This window comes from Mizuhopecten yessoensis, unplaced genomic scaffold (genome assembly GCF_002113885.1).
Source record: "Mizuhopecten yessoensis strain PY_sf001 unplaced genomic scaffold, ASM211388v2 scaffold11041, whole genome shotgun sequence".
Taxonomy (NCBI): domain Eukaryota; kingdom Metazoa; phylum Mollusca; class Bivalvia; order Pectinida; family Pectinidae; genus Mizuhopecten; species Mizuhopecten yessoensis.
The window spans coordinates 980,030-1,000,601 of record NW_018408849.1 but is presented as its reverse complement, the minus strand read 5'-3'; the positions used below and the strand labels follow the sequence as shown (position 1 = coordinate 1,000,601).

Here is a 20,572-nt window from a genome sequence, read left to right as displayed (position 1 = left end):
ATGTAACATTTTTATAGGGTACTGTAAAAACAGGCACCAATATTAACTAAGTCTCGGTTTATTTGTAATCCAGAGAGAAGTATTTTTACATTAATTCTAATAAAATAAACGTAGCAAAATGTCAGATATGAAAGCATGTCTGAACAAAAGACGCTTCAAATCCTGTTAACATATGCAGCTAAAATGTAATGTATGCCTTTCAGATGAAACTCTTATAAATTCTCTTGTTCCAAATGATGATACACATATTTTCAGGTTATAATATGTCAAACCATTCTTCAGAAGTAGTTTTCTTAATAAAAATATGTTTCACCTATTGAGCCAACCCATACCTCTGTCTCCATTGGGCTGATCACCTTTATCATTCAATAAAATGTAACGTGCCTAGGTATGCTACATTAATTGTTACCATATATTAACGTCATCTATCTAATCTATCAAGTCATCCAATAGAACCCTTTTTTTAATTCTATATTTTGGCACAATCCCTCTGTCACAATTAAAGTAAGATGCAAAATTTCAATTTCCCTTTTTATAGGGATGTTACCTTCTAAACTCACTCTTAACAAGCTTAACCATATTTCCCCATGTTATCCAGTAGGTCCTTTTCATTAATTGACCAATAATTCCCTAAACCTGAATTCCAATTTACTCAGGAGAAAATTTCTCGGCTGAGAAATCAGGGCAGTAATATTTTTCTCATATGGTCTAACCTGTTCTCATGAGAAAAAAATCAACTTGCAGACAAATGTAATGAGAGACTACTTAGATTCTCATGAGAATATCATGAGATTTGGTTGGAAAATTCTGTACGGATTCAGCAAAATTGAAATATAATTTTGATGTCTATCTTCACATTGTATATTTACAAAGTAGAAGTTTTAGTTCTTTGAACAGTCAATAAAATCACAAACTTTTGAATAAACATAACTTCAAACAAAACCGTACAAACCTACCCGCAACAACAGGTCCACGACATCTCGGTTGTTTTCAAACTTGACCTTTGGACTTTTGATACCTTCCCCCTGGTATTCACGCAACTCCCATGCAAAGATGTATTCATTGAAGAAGTTCTGAAGCTGTTCGTTGGCAGTGTTGATACACAATTGCTCCAAGCTATTGACGGGAAAATTCTCGAAACCTGCCATATCTAAAATGCCAATTGTCCGCGGTGATCGGTTATTCCTGTGGGAATATAAACAAAATCATTTGAATTTTGATACAAACTATTTCTATAGAATCAAGATTTGTTCTGGAAACTCAGATGAATGGATGCATGCATAAGATAAATACTAAATATGGTTGTAAATTTTCAAGACATTTCTCAAAAACAAATTGAATTTTGAAAACTTGTGTTAACAAACAGTTAACTTGACATGACTTTCAACAATTTGGACAAGATTCATTCTGTGCTCACCTGCTGTCCACCGATGGGTCAAGCTCGATATTGATCTGGGCCACGATCCAACTGAACAAACGACTGTACAGGACCTTTGCCAGGGCGTCCCGCCCATCACACGCCTGACCCACTGTCTTCATGGTCACGATTCTCTCCCCTATAAACAAGCAACAAGGGTCAACCAGTGCAATTAATTCATAACTTTGACTGTTTCATTCCTTACTTTAAATTGTGGGACACCAATTAAAATTTGTTGCCATATATCTAAATGTGCATGTCACCTTAAATGATACCACATTATAAAGATGACATAATTTTTTTACATGTACATTTAGGGGTTTGCTAAACAACGTTATAGTCCTACAGAAAAGAGGACGGGGTCTAATATCAAGGATTTTCACAATATGAAATAATAACCAAACTTACCTCTTACTTAATTTTTTTCTGAAGGCTTTTTTATGTTTTTACTAAAATTTTCCAAATATGAAAACATGAAACTACATAAAAAACCAAATGACATGTAGATAGCATTGTAATTTCTACTTAATAAAGCGCCAGGAAAATATACCACAAACAATTGCCTCTATGACAGTAATACAGCGCTTACAGCATGTTTGAGACTAAAACAGAAATGTCCTGCAAAGAAAAATGCATTACCAGTACTTACCACGTACAAACGCCCTGTTTGAGAGTAACACATTACTTACCACGTACAAACGCCCTGTTTGAGAGTAACACAGTACTTACAACGTACAAACGCCCTGTTTGAGAGTAACACATTAATTACCACGTACAAACGCCCTGTTTGAGAGTAACACAGTACTTACCACGTACAAACGCCCTGTTTGAGAGTAAGACCGTAGCTAAATCCTCCGGCTGTAGTGACAGAAGAGTGGACGCTACAACAAAATAGACTACTTTACTTTGCTCCAACATTTTAATTAAATTTTATCACCATTAAATATATATAAACAAGGGTTAAAGAGGTTTTCTTAATTGCTCAACAATTTACTTAAGAAGACTAATAATTATAGAGAGAAATTAATTGATACAATGGCCCCATGAACCACACAATTGCTGCAAGCATGCATTTTTTTCTTATTCTACAATGAGGGCAAATTTATCATGACTGTGAATGTAATCATTATACAGCGCATATGCCATATATGGAAATACCACATGCTGGGGAAAATTTAGCCCTTTCATCACTGTGGACCATAAAGAACTCATCCAGATTAATGGATGGTAGGGTTTCCTAAAGTTAACACTAGGTGAAATGGGTTTAAACAGTACGATGAAGGGCGAATATTCAACTGGGCAAAATTTTCTACAATATATTCAAGGAATACAATAATATACACTTATAAAGATATTGGGATAGTCTACTGCATTTCAATCTGATAACCAATAATCTTATTGTGCAAACACTTAGTCTCATGTTTTGGGGATGGATTATATACGGTAGGTACAAGACTATGGGAGGATTTAGGGGATGTTCGCATAATATCAATAGTTTTTGAAAAGGGGGATGGGTGCTTATAATGGCTAATACGGTACATGTAAATATCATACATACTGAAGTCAATTTCGTCCTCGTTAACAATGATGACCTGATCAATTTCGGGATCAGCCACGAAGTCGATGTTACACAGATGAAGTATTCCTGCCACTAGGCCGAGTATTAGGTCCACCTCCTGTAAAATAGGTGTAAATAGAACTTCCAGAACAGGTGACTGTTCAATTGTTTATCCTCCTTATTTGAAATGAGTTCCTTAATTCATTTTCAAAAAGACAAGCTTTAGCAGTTTTTTCTGAGCAAAAATTTGAAAACTGACTAATGATAATTAGATTAACATAATGACCATGGTCAGGAGTTCTGAAACTTCTTTCCATGTCAATTGTGACTATTTAACAAAAAGAGGAGGTCCAGAATTCTTCTAAAAAGAGTTATCAATTCAAATGTTTAGTCCAGATCAGTACAGTTTTTTTTATTAGTCACTCCCGTGTAATTGTGGGAAATTTTGAACGATTGAAAACCAAGGACTCTACTGATGGAATTTAGCAGCTGTTGGTGATAATAAGTGCTGATTTGGATAAATAAATAATCCATTTATCAATAAATGTGAGGTAAGTGTTATGTCATAGTAGATTTTTGTTAATGTCAGCACCTCATAACTCTCCGATACCTAACATCTTCATATACATGTAGTAGTGCGCTCTGGCCCCACACCAGACATCTTTCCATCAAAATGTCTTAAGTCTGGTGTCGGGGCCAGAGGAAACTTGGGCTATGGTGTATGTGTGCTATTTCGGATACAAACCTGTGATGAGAATCCTACAATGTTGAATATGTTTCTCAGTTCCTCCATCCTCATTACATATCCTTCATAATCCAATCCGCTCCGGAACACCCGGTTACCATACCCTTCCTCTAAAATCCTGGAAATCAAGCAAGGTTTACGAGTTATTGTACAGAATTGGTTTGTAAAGAATATAATGGTGGCAAGCCTCATTTCACAAAACTTAATTAATTTTAATGATTAATATATCAAAACATTTCATTAGAGACAATGCATTGAAGTAATTACAACTCGAAGCACCTTAAAGATACATTGTACCACTCTAGACCTATAGGGATACTGCTTACATAATATCAAAGTGTAACGTGCGGGCAGTCACCCATCCAAGAACTGACCAAGCTCGACGTTGCTGAATTATAGAGCGGTATACTGCATCACTGGAAAAGCTAGCCTACCTGAGTAAGGCAGTAGTGTCCCCTCATATTCCTTAGCTGTTACTATCCCCCCCCCCCCTTTAAGAAGTCTCATCCCGAGACTTGGCCTGGGGAATCCCATAGGTCCTCCCTGTGTATCAATGCACCTTCCTTAACCACCAGGAACTGGCCTTACATGATCACACCGTATCCCACCGCTGCCACCAAATGTAACGTGCCAGCAGTCACCCATCCAAATTACTGACCACGCTCGACATAGCTGAACTAGTGAGCGGGTCCCCGGATTATACCACATCACCGGCAAAGCTAGCCTGCCAGTAAGGCAGTATTTCCCCTCATATTCCTTAGCTGTTACAAAAGTAATGTGTCAATAGAGTAAAAGTTGCTAGGCCAGCAGAATGAGATTGAAAATTGGCATCATTTAAGATGATATTTTTGTTCATTTCAAGAGTTTATATTTTTTATAGGGGGATTTTGGAAATCAGACCCTGGAATGAAATTGGGGAAAAAATCACTAACTTAAGGACCATTTTGGGAAATATGTATGATCATTAACTCTGAATATATAACAAGAGGCCCAGGGGCCTTAATAGCTCACCTGGTATTTTATTTTTCAATTTAAAACCTGCTGAGTACCATTCAGGTTTATCAAAGGAGTACAAGTAACAAAGTTGCATCTTCCATTTATAAATATTCAATTCCCTTTGCCCAAAGATTCTCTAAAACAAGTTTGGTTAGGTTAAAATCCCTTCAACGGTACAGAAGGAGAAGGATCTTTAATGTTTTCCTCTATTTCCCCTAATGGGCCCCACTAATCTGCCCCAAAGAAGGGGAATCCACACACCTCAGTTTAAACAAAATTGATTCTTTTCTCCCTAAGCATGCTTCAGACTGCATTTGGTTTAAATCCCTTCACTTGTATAGTAGGAGAAAAAAAATCCTCTATTTCCCCTATTGGGCCCCGCTCCTATGCCGCCAGAAGGCCCACACCCTCCGTTTATACAAACTTGAGTCTCCTTTGTCCAAAGATGCTCTAGGACAAATTTGGTCAAAATCCTTCAATTGGTTGAGGAGAAGATTTTTAAAGATTTACCTATTTTCCCCTATTTGGCCCCGTCCCTCTGCCCCCAGGGGGACCATACCCTCCGTTCATACAAAACTGAGAACCCTTTGGCCAATGATGCTCCAGACCAAATTTGGTCAAAATCCCTTCATCGGTACAAAAGGNCCAGGACTCGAACCCATAACCCTTCGGTCACGAGCCCGGCATCCTACCACTAGACTACTGTGCTTTCTGTGTAACTTGAATGTAAAATTAAGTGTAAATTAGATAGCTAGGCACTTGTTTATTTTCAATATTTTTAAGCACCGTTATATGTTTTTCTTGTTGTAGTTTCATTAAAAATTGATACAAGGCATAGAAACAAGTTAGGGTTGTAGTATTATTATCATAGCTGCATTTAATTGATATACTAGACAAAACCCCAATTATTGAAAGTTCAAAATGTCTATGACATTTTTACTATGAAGTCCTGAAGGAGTCCAAATGGGGCAAAAGTAGTTGACAATTACCAAATAAATTGAAGAATCTACCATTAAGACTTTGTGTTTTTTAAAAGTAAAATATTGCTGAAAACCAACCTGTAAGTTTCCGGATTGTTCAGGTAATATCGCTTCTTTTCATTAACTGACAGTCCCGCAAATAGGCAATAGAAAATGTGGAATGTTCGCTCTCCCGCCATCTTGTTAACAACACGTGACTTTTCCAACATATGTTCTGTGATCTTTGCTAAAATTTAAAAAATAGTTATGATCTTTTGAATTCTTTAACAGTTTTTCCTATCAAGGTATATCCATCTTCATCATTTATTCAGTGAATACAACAACATCTTTGCCTCTGAACTCTTGTAATACACCCAACATCTTTGTCTCTGAACTCTTGTAATACACCCAACATCTTTGCCTCTGAACTCCTGTAATACACCCAAAATCTTTGCCTCTGAACTCTTGTAATACACCCAACATCTTTGTCTCTGAACTCTTGTAATACACCCAACATCTTTGCCTTTAAACTCTTGTAATACATCCAACATCTTTGCCTCTGAACTCTTGTAATACACCCAACATCTTTGCCTCTGAACTTTTTGTAACTTTTATGGATTTTATGAGTGATTGGGAGTTTTGCCTGACTAATGAATCAATCTTGGTTACAACTAGGTGATAAAATGTTCTATAGCCATCAAGGTAGAATCGGTTCGGATACCTGAAACACAAATTACTTTGCCTCATGTGATAAAATAAGATTGGAAAGTTGTTTTCATTTCATAAGAAAAAAAATTATAAGCTGAGACATCATACATTTTTCATATTTGAGCGTTCCAGAAGCTCACTAAAATGAAAAATTCTTCAGATTAATTTCATAAATCTCATATGAAATGGAAATTCATAAAAGATCCTACACACATGTAGCAATGATGACCACTTAATTAACACAAGAGGCATGGACTCATCAGATTCAAACAAAAATGAAATGGAAAAAACTTGTTTTGAGAAAGAAATTGAATTGTCATGGAAGACGATTACCACACAGACATAAAACAGTGATTTATTGAATGATGGTCAATATTTAAAAAAATATATATCGTACCAGGGAAACAGCATATTCTAGTCTTAGTCAATTTGGTTCAACATGTCAGAATGAAGCAATTCAAATTATTAAAAAAAAATCTCGCCATTACAAACTTTTCAATGTTCACAATAGCTGTACCCACCTCCAGCTATATCACCATTAGGGGATAAAATTAGTTCGACCAGCTTTCCGAAGCGACTGGAATTTCTGTTCATCACGGTTTCCGCATTTCCGAAGGCTTCTAGAAGAGGGTTTACCTAATGATGTATGTAAACATATCATTTACAGGTGGAAATAAAAACTCACAAAAAAAAAACGGAACAAAAAACAAAACACAGCTGTCATACATTTATAACACATTAATCCCATGTCTGGAAATAATCCCACCAATATCTATTGTTTTTCAGTAGAAATATCAACAAATGCTATTTCATTGTCCTGTTATAAGTTAATAAATTGAATGGAATTGACAAAGCACATCCCCTACTTTCAGTCAGAGAGTATGTGTCGGCCCACTGGGTGTGTTGCAGGATAAATACGGTACATGCTCGATAATATAGTAACAGGGGTTTGTTTAATTCACTTCCAGCTCCCCAAAAAATAAAGGCAGCTAGGCAAATCATTTTTTAGCAAACCATTAAAGATCACATTTCTGACATTTACTGTGGCTAAATTTTACCACAAAAATTATGACAACCACTTAAATCTAGGGTATAAGTTGAAGGAACAAGAACTGTCTGTCTGTAAGACACAGACGCCCTGCTACTAAACTTAAGAACTTAGCAAGGTCACAGAGGTCAAGGTTAAAGGTTATGTAACCTGCTATATCCCAGACACAAGCAACTTCAGTAGTCCACAACTGACTTAAACGTAAAAACTTAATCAACCCAACGTAAATAGGAACACCTGGGGTAAAACGCCAGCATTTTAGTGGCGGGTTAATGTTTTCAAAATAAAAACAGATTTTGGGGTGTTATTGTATAACAATAATTGCTCTCTCTATATATATACATGTATTTTATACCCTGAAATTTCTAGTTGCAGATTAATTAGCCTTAATTTCAGTCAAAGCACAATCTGAAACTAAATATTTTACCTCAATAATTTTTTGATGGAGATTTGAAAATCCTGAATCATTGGTGAGTCGTACAATCTGAGCGACCAGCATCTTACTGCTTTCTGTTTTACCTGTAAAAATCAATCAATATTATATCCTCATATAAAATCTGCCTAATATTTCTTGCTTATCACACATTTCTGAAAGGGTTCATGCACATGTACCTCCAAAAATAAATATGAAATATTATATTGAAGATTGATCTTATTCTGTTTTTAATGTTAAGGATATATTTCGGTGTTGTAGAAATATAAACAAATTTGACTCGGAACATTGCGTTTTCTACTTACCAGGTAATAACTCAGAAAGGTGAGATTTTACTTAATTTTGTTACTGACACAAATCCATTGAATTATTTGAATTAACCAAAAGCAAGTGTGGATCTTCACACTTTTTTTCGTACAGTAAATTTATTTTGTTTGGGAATTTTATATCATTTCTGCCAGATGGTGTTATACCTGTGTAACAATAAAACCTGTCTAATCCCAACAAATCTGCTAGACAGGACAGGGTATCAAAATAAACAGTTTTTGTTTGGTATTATTTATTCAAAATAAGATGATAGGTGTTTGTCAGATTTGGCAGTGTGTCAGAATACTGACAGGGTTCAAATCAGATAGATTTCACAGTGTAACACCAACATTTTGTAAATTCTATTGCTTGGCAGTTAAATTCTTTAATAAAAGATCAATCAGATTAATCTATAACAAACCTTGGTTTTAACTAATTTAAACAAAACAAGAGTACCGCAGGGCGGAACAATATACGCCCGTCGAACACCATATAGTGTTATATACTTTCTAACATTGAAATAAGATCTGCGTCATTCTAAGAGTGGTTAGCTGATATGCTATAAAAAATGCAGGAGAAAATCTCCGGACAAAAAATAAAATACTGAAATGAACAAAGGGCAATAACTTTTGCAAAACTTGTCGAATCAAAATTCTTTTACGGAAGACATAACTTAATAGCATGATTATAATGTAGACCAAGTTTCAAAGAGATCCGTTAAAAATTGTAGGAGGAGATTGCCGGACAAAAATCAAATACTGAAATAAACAAAGGGCAATAACTTTTGCAAAAATTGTTGAATCAAATTTTGTTTCAAGGAAACACAATAGGATATCATGAATATTTAGCCTTCTAAGTTTCAAAGAAATCCGTCAAAAAATGTAGGTGGAGATCTCCGGAACAAAAAATCATATACTAAAATGAACAAAGGGCAATAACTTTTGCAAAAATTGTTGAATCAAATTTTGTTTCAAGGAAACACAATAAGATATCATGAATATTTAGCCTTCTAAGTTTCAAAGAAATCCGTCAAAAAAATGTAGGTGGAGATCTCCGGAACAAAAAATCATATACTAAAATGAACAAAGGGCAATAACTTTTGGAAACGGCCGAATGGCCGGACAGACGGACAACCCCATACCATAATACTTCCGTCCAATTTGACGGGCGTATAAAAATTGCCCCCAAGGTGGAAATTATGACTTACCCGCTCCCGATTCTCCGCTCACTAAGAGGCACTGATTAGCTCCGATCCGCCGAACATTCTGATGCGCCTTCGTGGCCATGGCGTATATATGTGGGGGTAGATCCTTCAGCTCTTTAAGGTCTTCATAACGTTTCCCAACCTGATCAAAATATAATCAACAAATTGACACAAAATATGTATTAGATATACTTTTAACTGTCTAAAAATTACTCGCAATAAAAATATAGATAAATCACTATACTTCATTACTGTAGATTTTTTTTTGATAGATATGAATAATTACATGAATTTATGAAATAGCCTGATAATTTGAGAATTCCAGTATCACGTGAAACATATATGTCTTGATATATGCATCAAACCTTGAGCCAATAATGACACAAATAACTTAATTGGTATTGTTTATTATGAGAATTTCAATCTCTATGCATTTTATATATCTTACAGACCCACTAAGTATTTATAGATGGTCTGTAATTAAACAGACTATATATATATATATATTATAATAGCAGAAAAATTATCCTTACAGACGAAGAAATAATATAAAAGAATTTTAGTATTTTCAGTCTGAAGAATCTCCTTGACGAGATGAAAGTACTAAAGACTCGTTGAGATTTTTTCTTTTCATATATATATACAGTCTATATGGGGAAATCTTTACCGCTGCGTAGTTTTCGCCTTTTTGCTCTTCGTAATGAGGGATAATTATATGGTTACAGCAAATCTAGTAGAAAACATCATAATAAGCATATGTAATTAAATGTGAAGGGGCAAAATTAACACTGGGCAAATATGAGTTTTAATGATGAAGGGTGGAAGTTTGACGGGGTGAAATTTTGCTGGTACACCGTATACCGTAAATATATTTATCTATACTTACTGCATCTCCATATATGGTCAAATCTTTGTAAGGATTGACAGAGACCAGGATATCCCCAATGTAGGTCTGTAACAAGGAAAATTAAATATAAATATTTATCAACCAAAATGAGACTGAACTCCATTTAAACATTTTAAACATATGAAATTGTATCAGTTGTTGTAAATAAATTGGGGGGAGTGTAATTACGTATCGCGGAGGATCGTAGAGGAACAGACTTATAAGTCTGATTTTAACTCATTCACCCCTGAAAATTGATAATGAACTATTCCAACCTTTGAATTGGAAGAGTTCAAATGTGTCTTCAGGGGTGAATGAGTAAATTAGAATGATAAATTTTACTTCTGAGACTAACTGTGTCATAGTCACATTTCAAACAGCTACTGAAAAGTGTTCATTCCAGATGTATGTGTATAGCCATTTAATCTATATTTTATTGTGGTAATAAACAAGAGGCCCAGGGGCCTTAATAGCTCACCTGGTAATTTATTTTTCAATTTAAAACCTGCTGAGTACAATTCAGGTTTATCAAAGGAGTACAAGAAACAAAGTTGCAAGAAGAACTACATATAAATCTGTCTTGGTGGGAAAGACTACAAGTAAATGAGTTTCCATGTTATGTCACAATTTTCCTCTATTTCCCCTATTGGGCCTCACATGCACCTTTTTATACAAATTAAACAAATTGAGTTTTTTTCCCCTAAACATGCTTCAGACCACATTTGGTCTATTTCCCCTAATGGGCCCCACTAATCTGCCCCAGTTTAAACAAAATTGATTCTTTTGTTCCTAAGCATGCTTCAGACTGCATATGGTTTAAATCCCTTCACTTGTATAATAGGAGAAAAAAAAATCCTCTATTTCCCCTATTGGGCCCCGCCCCTATGCTCCCAGAGGGGCCACACCCTCCGTTTATACAAACCTGGGTCTCCTTTGTCCAAAGATACTCTAGAACAAATTTGGTCAAAATCCTTCTATTGATTGAGAAGAAGAAGATTTTTAAAGATTTACCTATTTTCCCCCTATTTGGCCTCGACCCTCTGCCCCCAGGGGGACCATACCCTCCGTTTATACAAAACTGAGAACCATTTGGCCAATGATGCTCCAGACCAAATTTGGTCAAAAATTCCTCTGAGCCGTTCAGGACGAGTAGCGTTTTAAAGGAAAAAGTTGCTGTACGCCGTACGCCGGATGCCGCGGGCCAGGTGAGCTAATAATTACTGATTTCAGTGTGTAAAACTTGTAAATAAAGGTAATGATTTGAATTTTTTCACAAAAAAAAAGAGGGTTTTTTTCACATCCAGGAATGTAATCTGAGGTGCTGTTCCATTTAGCAGACCGGAGTGCCAAGTTAGAGGACAAACAGAATGTTAATTTTGCTAAATCGAAGTGCACTATTGATGTGAACCAGTATATATACAGGCACAAGAGAACTCTGGTACCTTTGTACAATAGAAAATAATTCTTTAACAGAAATAATACCGCTCTAACTTAATAATACAAGCAGGGCTAGAAAATAACGGTAGCCCAGCAGTCCGAGACAAGTGAAATCTCCAGCCGGACTAAAGTGGTTCTAAAAACTGTTGGCCCAATTGACTAGTCAAAAGTTGTTATTACTTATCATGTACGTGTTAAATAACATTGGGTTAATGGAGTTTACACATGAACTACTAGTAAAATTGGAACCTATATTAGCCCAACTGACTCGTGGTTTTTAAAATCAATTCCTAGCCCTGTACAAGTGCTTGTGACTATACATACATATATGATGTCTCGTTCGTATCTGTCCTTTAGTTCCTTCAGGATGGTCTGCTCATCAAGGTCACTCAGATGAGCAAGGTCATCGCTGTAGCCCTTTGGAGGTCCCATGGCTACCTATAGCAACAACTGTCTGGTGACTGGTGGGCTAAACTTTCTAGGCCATGATTAAATCTGGGGAAAAAATCAAATTGAAAAAAAATCAGTCATTACAGAAATTCATGTTTCTTCAGGCAATTGTTTTCTTTAAAATATGAACATTGCATATATTGCTTTAAAATGCTATGTTTCGAAATATAAGAAGTTTGAATGCACACCAACATACCCTGTCTCCTGCATACACACATGCAAGCACGCATACACTGCGTACACACATGGAGGCACGCCCTTAAATGACCTTAGCTGTTAATAGGATGCTTAACAAAATTAACCCTAACTGAACCAGTTTTAACTGGCACCTCAGAATTCTTAGGTCAGTCGCTCTGACCAATTGGTCACTGGCTATTGAACCAGTACAGTTCTGCTTCATTTCTCCGTCCTTTTTCTCAATCTTCCCCTCTGAGGACCATAAGTTAGGATATCCCCTTGCATTGCCAAGCTTTACAGCAATTGAATCAATTGCTTGGTCACGGCACCACTGTAACAGGACAGGAAAAATGGGCAGACAGACTGGGATTTGAACCCAGGGCCCTCCAAAGTCTAGACGGACGATCTACCTAACTGAGCTACCTGATCACTGGTGAATCACACAGCCAGGAGTTCCATATTCCAAGTGTATGTGCATCACATGAAATTCCATTTCTGCATAGAAACGTGTGCAAAATATGTCAATTTTTTATGGTAGAGATGAATTTAAATTTCATGACTTGTTGCGACCTAAATTGTGTATATATTCAGATCATACATACATATATTGAATAAATGAAGCTCATTATGCATGAATAAATAATATTAATAATAATAATTCAAGGTTTTTATATACTGCCGCTTCATCACAACCTAGTTTGTAGGTCGTCTCAGAGGGGAGCATACAACCGGTGCTGCCATTTCGGCACCCACAGCTAGCATTCTACAATTCTAGCACTGCCCAACCACATACTCATTTACATCTGAGTAGACTGGAACAAGCGAAGTAAAGTATCTTGCTCAAAGATACAACACAGTGCCGTACCGCAACTCGAACCCGCAACCCTTCGGTCACAAGCCCGGCGTACGCGTCCTACCACTAGACTACTGTCCCTCCTGATAAACATCTCTGAAACAATTTTATAATCTTGAGTGTGTATACATATTGCTTCGGCCGGCTTAAATAACTTTGTGGCCATCTCAAGGAACTCTACTGAATCCATTTGTGGGTCCATACAAGAATGTGAAACAACATTATTTTGGATTATATTCATAATATAACAATTAAAGGTTTTGTGAGATTGATTTGTCTCCCTTGCATGATATATTGAGTCTATTTTTAAATATTTGGCAGTGTTATATATGGACACTGGTTGGAGAGCACTTTATTGGACTAATTTTGTCACTCAATTCCACTTACCTATCGATAAATATTTGTGAAATTTTAGTCATGTGTGTTACCAAACAATTGAGAAGGAACCTATAACCTTGGGCTTGACTCCTTGATCAGTATACAGAATGTAACAATTCGAAATAAATAAAAACTGTGCTGTTTAATGAGACCTTAGTAATAAATGTTCTTGAACTTTGTCGAGCAAGAAAGATTTTACAGCCTATGAATTAGTCGGGTTCTTATCACTTCGTCATACATCTCAAGTGATCCCCACCTGAGTAAATTTATTTTACCTATATATATATACCAGTCGTAATGTACCTGTATAAACCAGGTAGAGGTACAATGCATTTTTTTTATGCAAATATTTATCAACCGCTGGTAACAGTAAACGGATACCTGTACTAATACTGGATGTACATGTTGGAATGATCGTAATGGGAAACCAACCAAACAGATATCTGACATGCCACACAATCTCAATGTAATCTGCAAACAAACATTCTCCCAACTGTTCACTTAGGCATTTTAAATAGAAAGTTTAGCTTGTCTGGCGTACTACAGTCTGTTATTGATATTTTCCCTGAGAAAAATTATCCAGCAAGCTGTATTTTCACCAGAATTAACACCAGATTGCTCTAGGCAAATTATTGTTTTTCTGACAATAAGGTATATTTGCTGTAATGAATCCGACACATTGTTACTGGCCCTAACAAAAGCATACCTGGGTTGGTAAGGCGAGGTTTGGCCTAAGACCTCATTCCCAAATACATTTTATGTTACCCACTGTCATCAAGGTGGCTGGGTTTAATTTCCTGATTGGACATGGGAACAAAGGTATAGGGTCACCTGCTAGACTATGTGGGTTTTTCCAGGTACACCTGTTTCCTCCCACATTAAGACCCTCTGCATACTTCTTTCTCAGCCAACAAGAGTGATTGACATAGACTTGTTATACAATACCGATATTGCAGAGAATAAATTATGTTAATCTGACTACATAATAATATTCTGGGGGTACGTCAGTTCATGGGAGCCAAATGGCCCCTCCAGCCTCATCCCCACAAATCTTACTGATCTTCCCATAGTTCGTTTCTTAAAATTACTTTCACCTTTTTTCAGAATTAGAGTTTCAAAAAATATTAAGTAAAACGGCTTAACTGTGACCTTGACCACTGACCTTTTGACTAGTAAATCAATAGGGATTATTTTAGACCCAATGGGTAGTTCTTCAACGAAATTTCAAGTTCAAAGATGGAACATATAAGAGAACCGCTGGGCGGAACAATATACTCCCGTCGAATGCCCGGTGTTATATACTTTCTTACATTGAAATAAGATCTACATCATTCTAAGAATGGTAATTAGCTGACATGCTATAACAAATGTAAGAGAAAATCTCCAGACAAAAAAACAAATACTGAAATGAACAAAGGGCAATAACTTTTGCAAAAATTCCTACTGGAGTGGCAAGGTGACCTTGACTTTTCGCCCCTAATGCTAGTAAGTTTTCTTCTTACGCTATCCGTGGTCATTTTGTAATGTTTTAAGATCCTACAAAGATGGAAAAATGCCCTACTTTGAAACTATTTTGGCAGAAGAGATATTTTGACAGTAACTTTTGACCTTTTGACTCCCAAATCAATAGACTAGCAAGGGAAGAGTTTCTTTCCAACTCTTGATAGTCAACAGAAGAAAGTGACTCACACCTGTACATATACAGGACAGAAGTCAGTAGACAGCTGGGGTTTAATTTATAACCAGACTAGAGGCGTATAGCGCTAGCTATTGCCCTTGTTCAGATTGGCTTCATTTAGAAACGGGTCCAGGGCGGGTCATTGGTAGGGGGTGCAACTAGCAGTGTTTTTGATTTGTTTTGTGTTCCTTTTCGAAAAGGTGGATTCACCTGTGTACTAGCATTTAGGCAGCTATATATATATGCACCTGATAAATCTAAGATTTGGTTTGTTTTTATTTTACGTCCTATGAACAGCTATGGTCATTTAAGGACGTGCCAGGTTTTGGTGGTGGAGGAAAGCCAGAGTTCCTAGAGAAAAACCACTGACCTACCGCCAGTACCTGGTGACTGCTTCACGTAGGTCTCGAACCTGCGACCCAGCAGTGGAGGGCTAGATATAGCGGTAACAGAATGTCAGACATATCTTAATCACTTGGCCACTGCAGCCCCTTAAATATAAGAACATGGACATATATACCTGTAAACAAACTGGGGGATTTACACAGTGCAGATACAGGTAGTGCAAAATAATCAATACTGTCAATGTTAAAACCTAATCGTCTGTATATATAGTCACAGGCACAGCAGTGAAGACATACCTGTTACAGTCCTGTATATATTGTTCACACATGTCATGCCCTGGTGTAACAGCCAATTCTTTACCCCCACTGAAACTGTCCCCCAGGATAGACTCAGCTCGAATGATCTTACATGGGTTTCCATTTTATATAGGATTTATGAAATGAATTATAAATATTCAAAAATTAAATTAGACCAGAAAGTATATATTGTTACAAGTTTCACAAATGTCATATGAAGTACAGTTGTAAAAACGAATTTAAGATCCTTCTTAAAACATGATCCAAGAACTTTTTGTGAATGTTACCACAAAACACACTTTTCTAGGTCTTTCATAAAGTCTCAAATTCAGCTATCGTAGATCTATATTGGTTTTTTCTCAATTGTGACATAATAATGTATTCTGAAAATCTCTGACATCATTTGATGATAAAATAATAAATCATATTTTATATATAAGTACAGGTACATAGGAAAATACATTATGTATTCACTGAAAAACAAAGTAATCATATGATAAAAATGGTAAGTCATCATTTTCTTATCTTAAAGATGAACTGTGGAACACAGGACTCCTTAGGACTGAGAGTGGGAAAAAATGAATCATTAAATCTGTATTAATAAACAGGATATAGGTTTAATTAACAAACATACATTTATGGTAATAAGTAAAATTTTTGATGAGGTCACAGAGACAGACAAACCATTTTTAAATGTAAGTTTAATTTCTTGCTGGGGAAAAATGAGCTCAAGAGTTGTTCAATGAACATAACACACACATGTAACCCCTATAGAGCAACGAGTATGTAAAAAAAGTGTTGTTCTAGAAGATGAGGAACACTTCTTCTTCAGGTTTGGCCATAATGTACACTACCGCTGAGAAAGGACTATTTAAGTAAATATATACAAAACTATTCTATACTAGACACAGATACTTATAACACATATTTTATCTTCTGACAATATGCAACTTATACCTGACTCGTGCTTTTATATGAAACGGCCACTTGAACTGAGGAGCGTGGGCCTGGCTTCTCTATAAGTGTATATATATTTTGTTCACTATTGCAGTTTCTTTGTATATTTGTTGTTATTTTTTTTGCCCTCAAGTTACTATGTAACTATAAATGAGCAATAAAATTATTGAATTGAATTGTGATATATTGTACGTTTGAAATTTGGTTATAGATAAAATATGTCAAAAATGAGTATATCATACATGCAGCTGTTAATTTCTTCCTCGTAGGACTCATCAGTGACGCTAGGGGCCAATCTAGCTGAATGTTCAATGTATTGTTATTGTTCAATAAACAAATAGATTACACAACTGTTTATTGTAAAATAAGGATAAACGTTCAACATACAATGTAGGTAATTGTTCACAGTGAAATGTTGGTAATATAGTGATGGGTTAGCCTAGCTCCTGAATGAACCACATACATGTATATATATATATAAGTCTCTATGTATTATTCAGCTGTTCACATAGTTATGAGGCAATGTAACAGTGTATATTTTGTATTGATGTACACAAGCCTAATTGTTATTTAAGTTTTATAATACTTCCAGAACTACCCCACATGTATAACATTATATTCTGATCATAGTATCTGTAACATTATATTCTGATATATAAACTATCGGTGTCAAATCAGTGGTTTGGTTTGGTTTTATTTTGTTTAACGTCCTTTTAATAGCTAAGGTCATTTAAGGACTTGCCTCCATGTGTGTTGTGTAAGCTTGCATGTGTGTATGTGTACCGGAGACAGGGTATGTTGGTGTACTTGCCTCCTTGTGATAGCACGGATTTTATACTGACTTTATAGTGCGATCTCACTGAAATGCCATGTCAAAGGCACCCAGCACAGCATTCGCATGAACCAGTCGTTGCCATTACCCTTAATGCTGATCGTTAATTAGCAGGGAATAACAACTACCATTTTTAAGGACTTTGTCCCAGCCTGGGGACAGAACCCATTGCCTTCCTCACCTGGGCGAACATTCAACATTAAAACCAAAAATGAGGTGTTGCCAAGCAAGGCACTAGGATATAAAAGGTAGTTAGAAGTAGAGAGAAATGTAAGAATCCCAATTTGTATTGAAATGGGTGCAGCAGATTTATTTTTGTCAGTATCAGTGACTGATATATCATTGATATAATGTATGATATTGGACAATTGTACACAAAGACTGTATTTCAGTTTCAGTATAAACCTTAACACTATAGCTATCTGAATCTATGATATTTTACTAACTGTATACATATATATATTAATATATATTAATCTCTGAGATTTACCAATATAGATCTATATCCATTGTAAAAACCAATAATGTTCCATTCTTTTGTATGATGTATTTATAAGATAATGTCTTTTTTGAATGATATATATTTTGGGATAATTCCTGGGATGATCTCCTAAGCGACACGCTGTCAAAATGTCAAATACATGTACAGCTAGCTATCTCCAGCGTATACAGTAAGTTGGTACAGTGAGGCCTATAGATATACGTGTATTTATACATGTACATTCTGCTGTTAGCATACATACATGTGTATGGTATAATGTACATGGACATATATCACACCTGACGTATTACGTCTCTGATCACCACTCTGTAAACACTTATAAAAACTCGTGTAAACAGGTACAGACTATCTAGATAAATGGCAGTGTTACTCGAAACTGTAAACGGTCTTACCTCGATCACTCCGAGATCATCCTAAACGTACCGAAGACAATTTACATCGTCCTGTCCCGGTTCCTCCTGTCCTGTATTGGTAAAAATACAATCGTCTCTAGCTAGTATATTATTGATTTAACCCTTCAGCCGACACGGAAGTCAAATATCACAGGTGATACCACTGTACATGCACAGCACAGCGGGTCCTCGGTCGTGTCAGTGACTAAAAATAGACTCCAATTTAATGTTGTGACGTGATGAGAAAACACCGTATTGTTATGGTAATGAGCGTGTACCTCGTATGACTTGACTTGTGTTTGTTTAAAACGCCTCAAGATGGTTGTTCTTAACACCTATACTTGTATAAGTTATACATGTGTTACCACACAGATACTTGACGCTTAAAATGTGTTTCTTATATCACAGAATTGTTTATCATAGATTTATATAAGACCCACAGGCTACAAACTACCATCGTCATATTTTCGTTCAATATTACCGGGGAATTAGATTATCTAAGTCCGTGATATTACAAATCCTCGTTATCTTAATATTTTGATTTAGGTCAAATTTTGTTTTACATTATACATCCCCCCCCCCCCCCCCCCCCCTCATTTAAACATATTGCCTAGTAATAGTTTTAATTAGCAATGGGATTGGGCACAAGTTCAACTTAGTTTAAACATATTTTATTGTACAAATATACAAATGGATTGGACAACAAGTTATTTCAACTTGATTAAGAAAAGAAATTGTGTAAACTGTGAAATGGATCCGCATTCAATAAATCATAAATTATTAAAAATGGTAGTTGTTATATTCCCTGCTTAACGTTCAGCATTTAGGGGAATGGCAACAACTAGTTCACCTATTGTCAGTATAATGTGACCGGGCAGAATGATATGCTGGGTGCCTTCGGCATGGTATTTCAGTGAGATAGCACTTTATAAAGTCAGCATCCGATCCGCGCTATCACAAGGAGGCAAGCACACCAACATACCCTGTATCCTGCATACACACACATTTGTCCGTCCGTCTGTTTGTCTGCACTAAGGTTAAGAAGAATGATTAAGCTCAGTTTCCAAGTTTTTAATTATCCCACATCAACTTACCTTGCATGGCGTATGTATCTAAGGATGTTAATCATATGCAGTGCTTTGGATGCTGTTTCTGACCTACATTTTCCGCTTGACTGACCAGGTTAAGAAGATTAGTTGAGGTCAGGCCCCATCTGCACTATGATTAAAAAGATTGGTTTAGGTCACTTACCGAGTAACTACTTGTTCTACATCAACTAAACTTGCATGGCTTATGTATCTAAGGATGCTGCTTGTGACCTACATTTTCCGCTTGACTGACCAGGTTAGGAAGATTAGTTGAGGTCAGGCCCCATCTGCACTATGGCGAAGAAGATTGCTTTATGTCGATTACCAAGTAACTACTTGTCCTACATCAACTAAACTTGCATGGCTTATGTTTCTTAAAGGATGCGGCCATATCGCCATTGGCGGTTTCTTGCTATTTTATATTATCTTATTGATTAAACTCTATTGTATTGATTAGAAGACATAGCAAATATCTATTCTTTACAAACTGGTGATAAAAACAATGGATAGAAAACGTTACATAATATTGTCACTGACCATATCTTTTTTTGTTGCTAGTATTGCCAGTATCTTCATAAATTAGATAAGGAGAGGTCAATTTGTATGTCATGGTGCGGCGTCCGTCGTCGTCCGTCAACCTTTCCTTTAAACAACTTCTTCTGAAGAACGAACAGGCATAGAGCCACGATATTTGACTGAAAGCTTCGTTGGTAGAGCCCGACAAAGTGTGAGAACAAAAATGACCTTGACCTAATTTCAAGGTCACCGGGGTCAAATGTGTCAAACACTTCAAACGACATCTTCTGAAGCACTGAAAGGTATAGATTCTTCAAATTTGGCTGGTGGCTTTCTGTGATAGAGCCCGACAAAGTTTGAGAATGAAAATGACCTTGACCTACTTTTAAGGTCACAGGGGTCAAATGTGTC

General features: G+C 36.2%; 1 protein-coding gene across 1 annotated transcript in view; it reads right to left on the bottom strand.

The window, feature by feature from the left end:
- Positions 1-18,742, bottom strand: part of LOC110464901 (myosin-IIIb-like) — a 45,623-nt gene extending 26,881 nt beyond the window's left edge. The window contains exons 1-12 of the mRNA XM_021520364.1: positions 18,558-18,742; positions 12,022-12,192; positions 10,261-10,326; positions 9,378-9,516; positions 7,859-7,950; positions 6,905-7,019; positions 5,775-5,922; positions 3,721-3,838; positions 2,976-3,093; positions 2,227-2,298; positions 1,418-1,556; positions 957-1,185 (exon numbers count right to left, since the gene is read on the bottom strand). Coding sequence (XP_021376039.1) covers positions 957-1,185; positions 1,418-1,556; positions 2,227-2,298; positions 2,976-3,093; positions 3,721-3,838; positions 5,775-5,922; positions 6,905-7,019; positions 7,859-7,950; positions 9,378-9,516; positions 10,261-10,326; positions 12,022-12,129 — 1,344 coding nt within the window. The 5' untranslated portion in view covers positions 12,130-12,192; positions 18,558-18,742. The remainder of the gene's footprint in view (positions 1-956; positions 1,186-1,417; positions 1,557-2,226; positions 2,299-2,975; positions 3,094-3,720; positions 3,839-5,774; positions 5,923-6,904; positions 7,020-7,858; positions 7,951-9,377; positions 9,517-10,260; positions 10,327-12,021; positions 12,193-18,557) is intronic.
- Between the last annotated feature and the right edge of the window lie 1,830 nt (positions 18,743-20,572).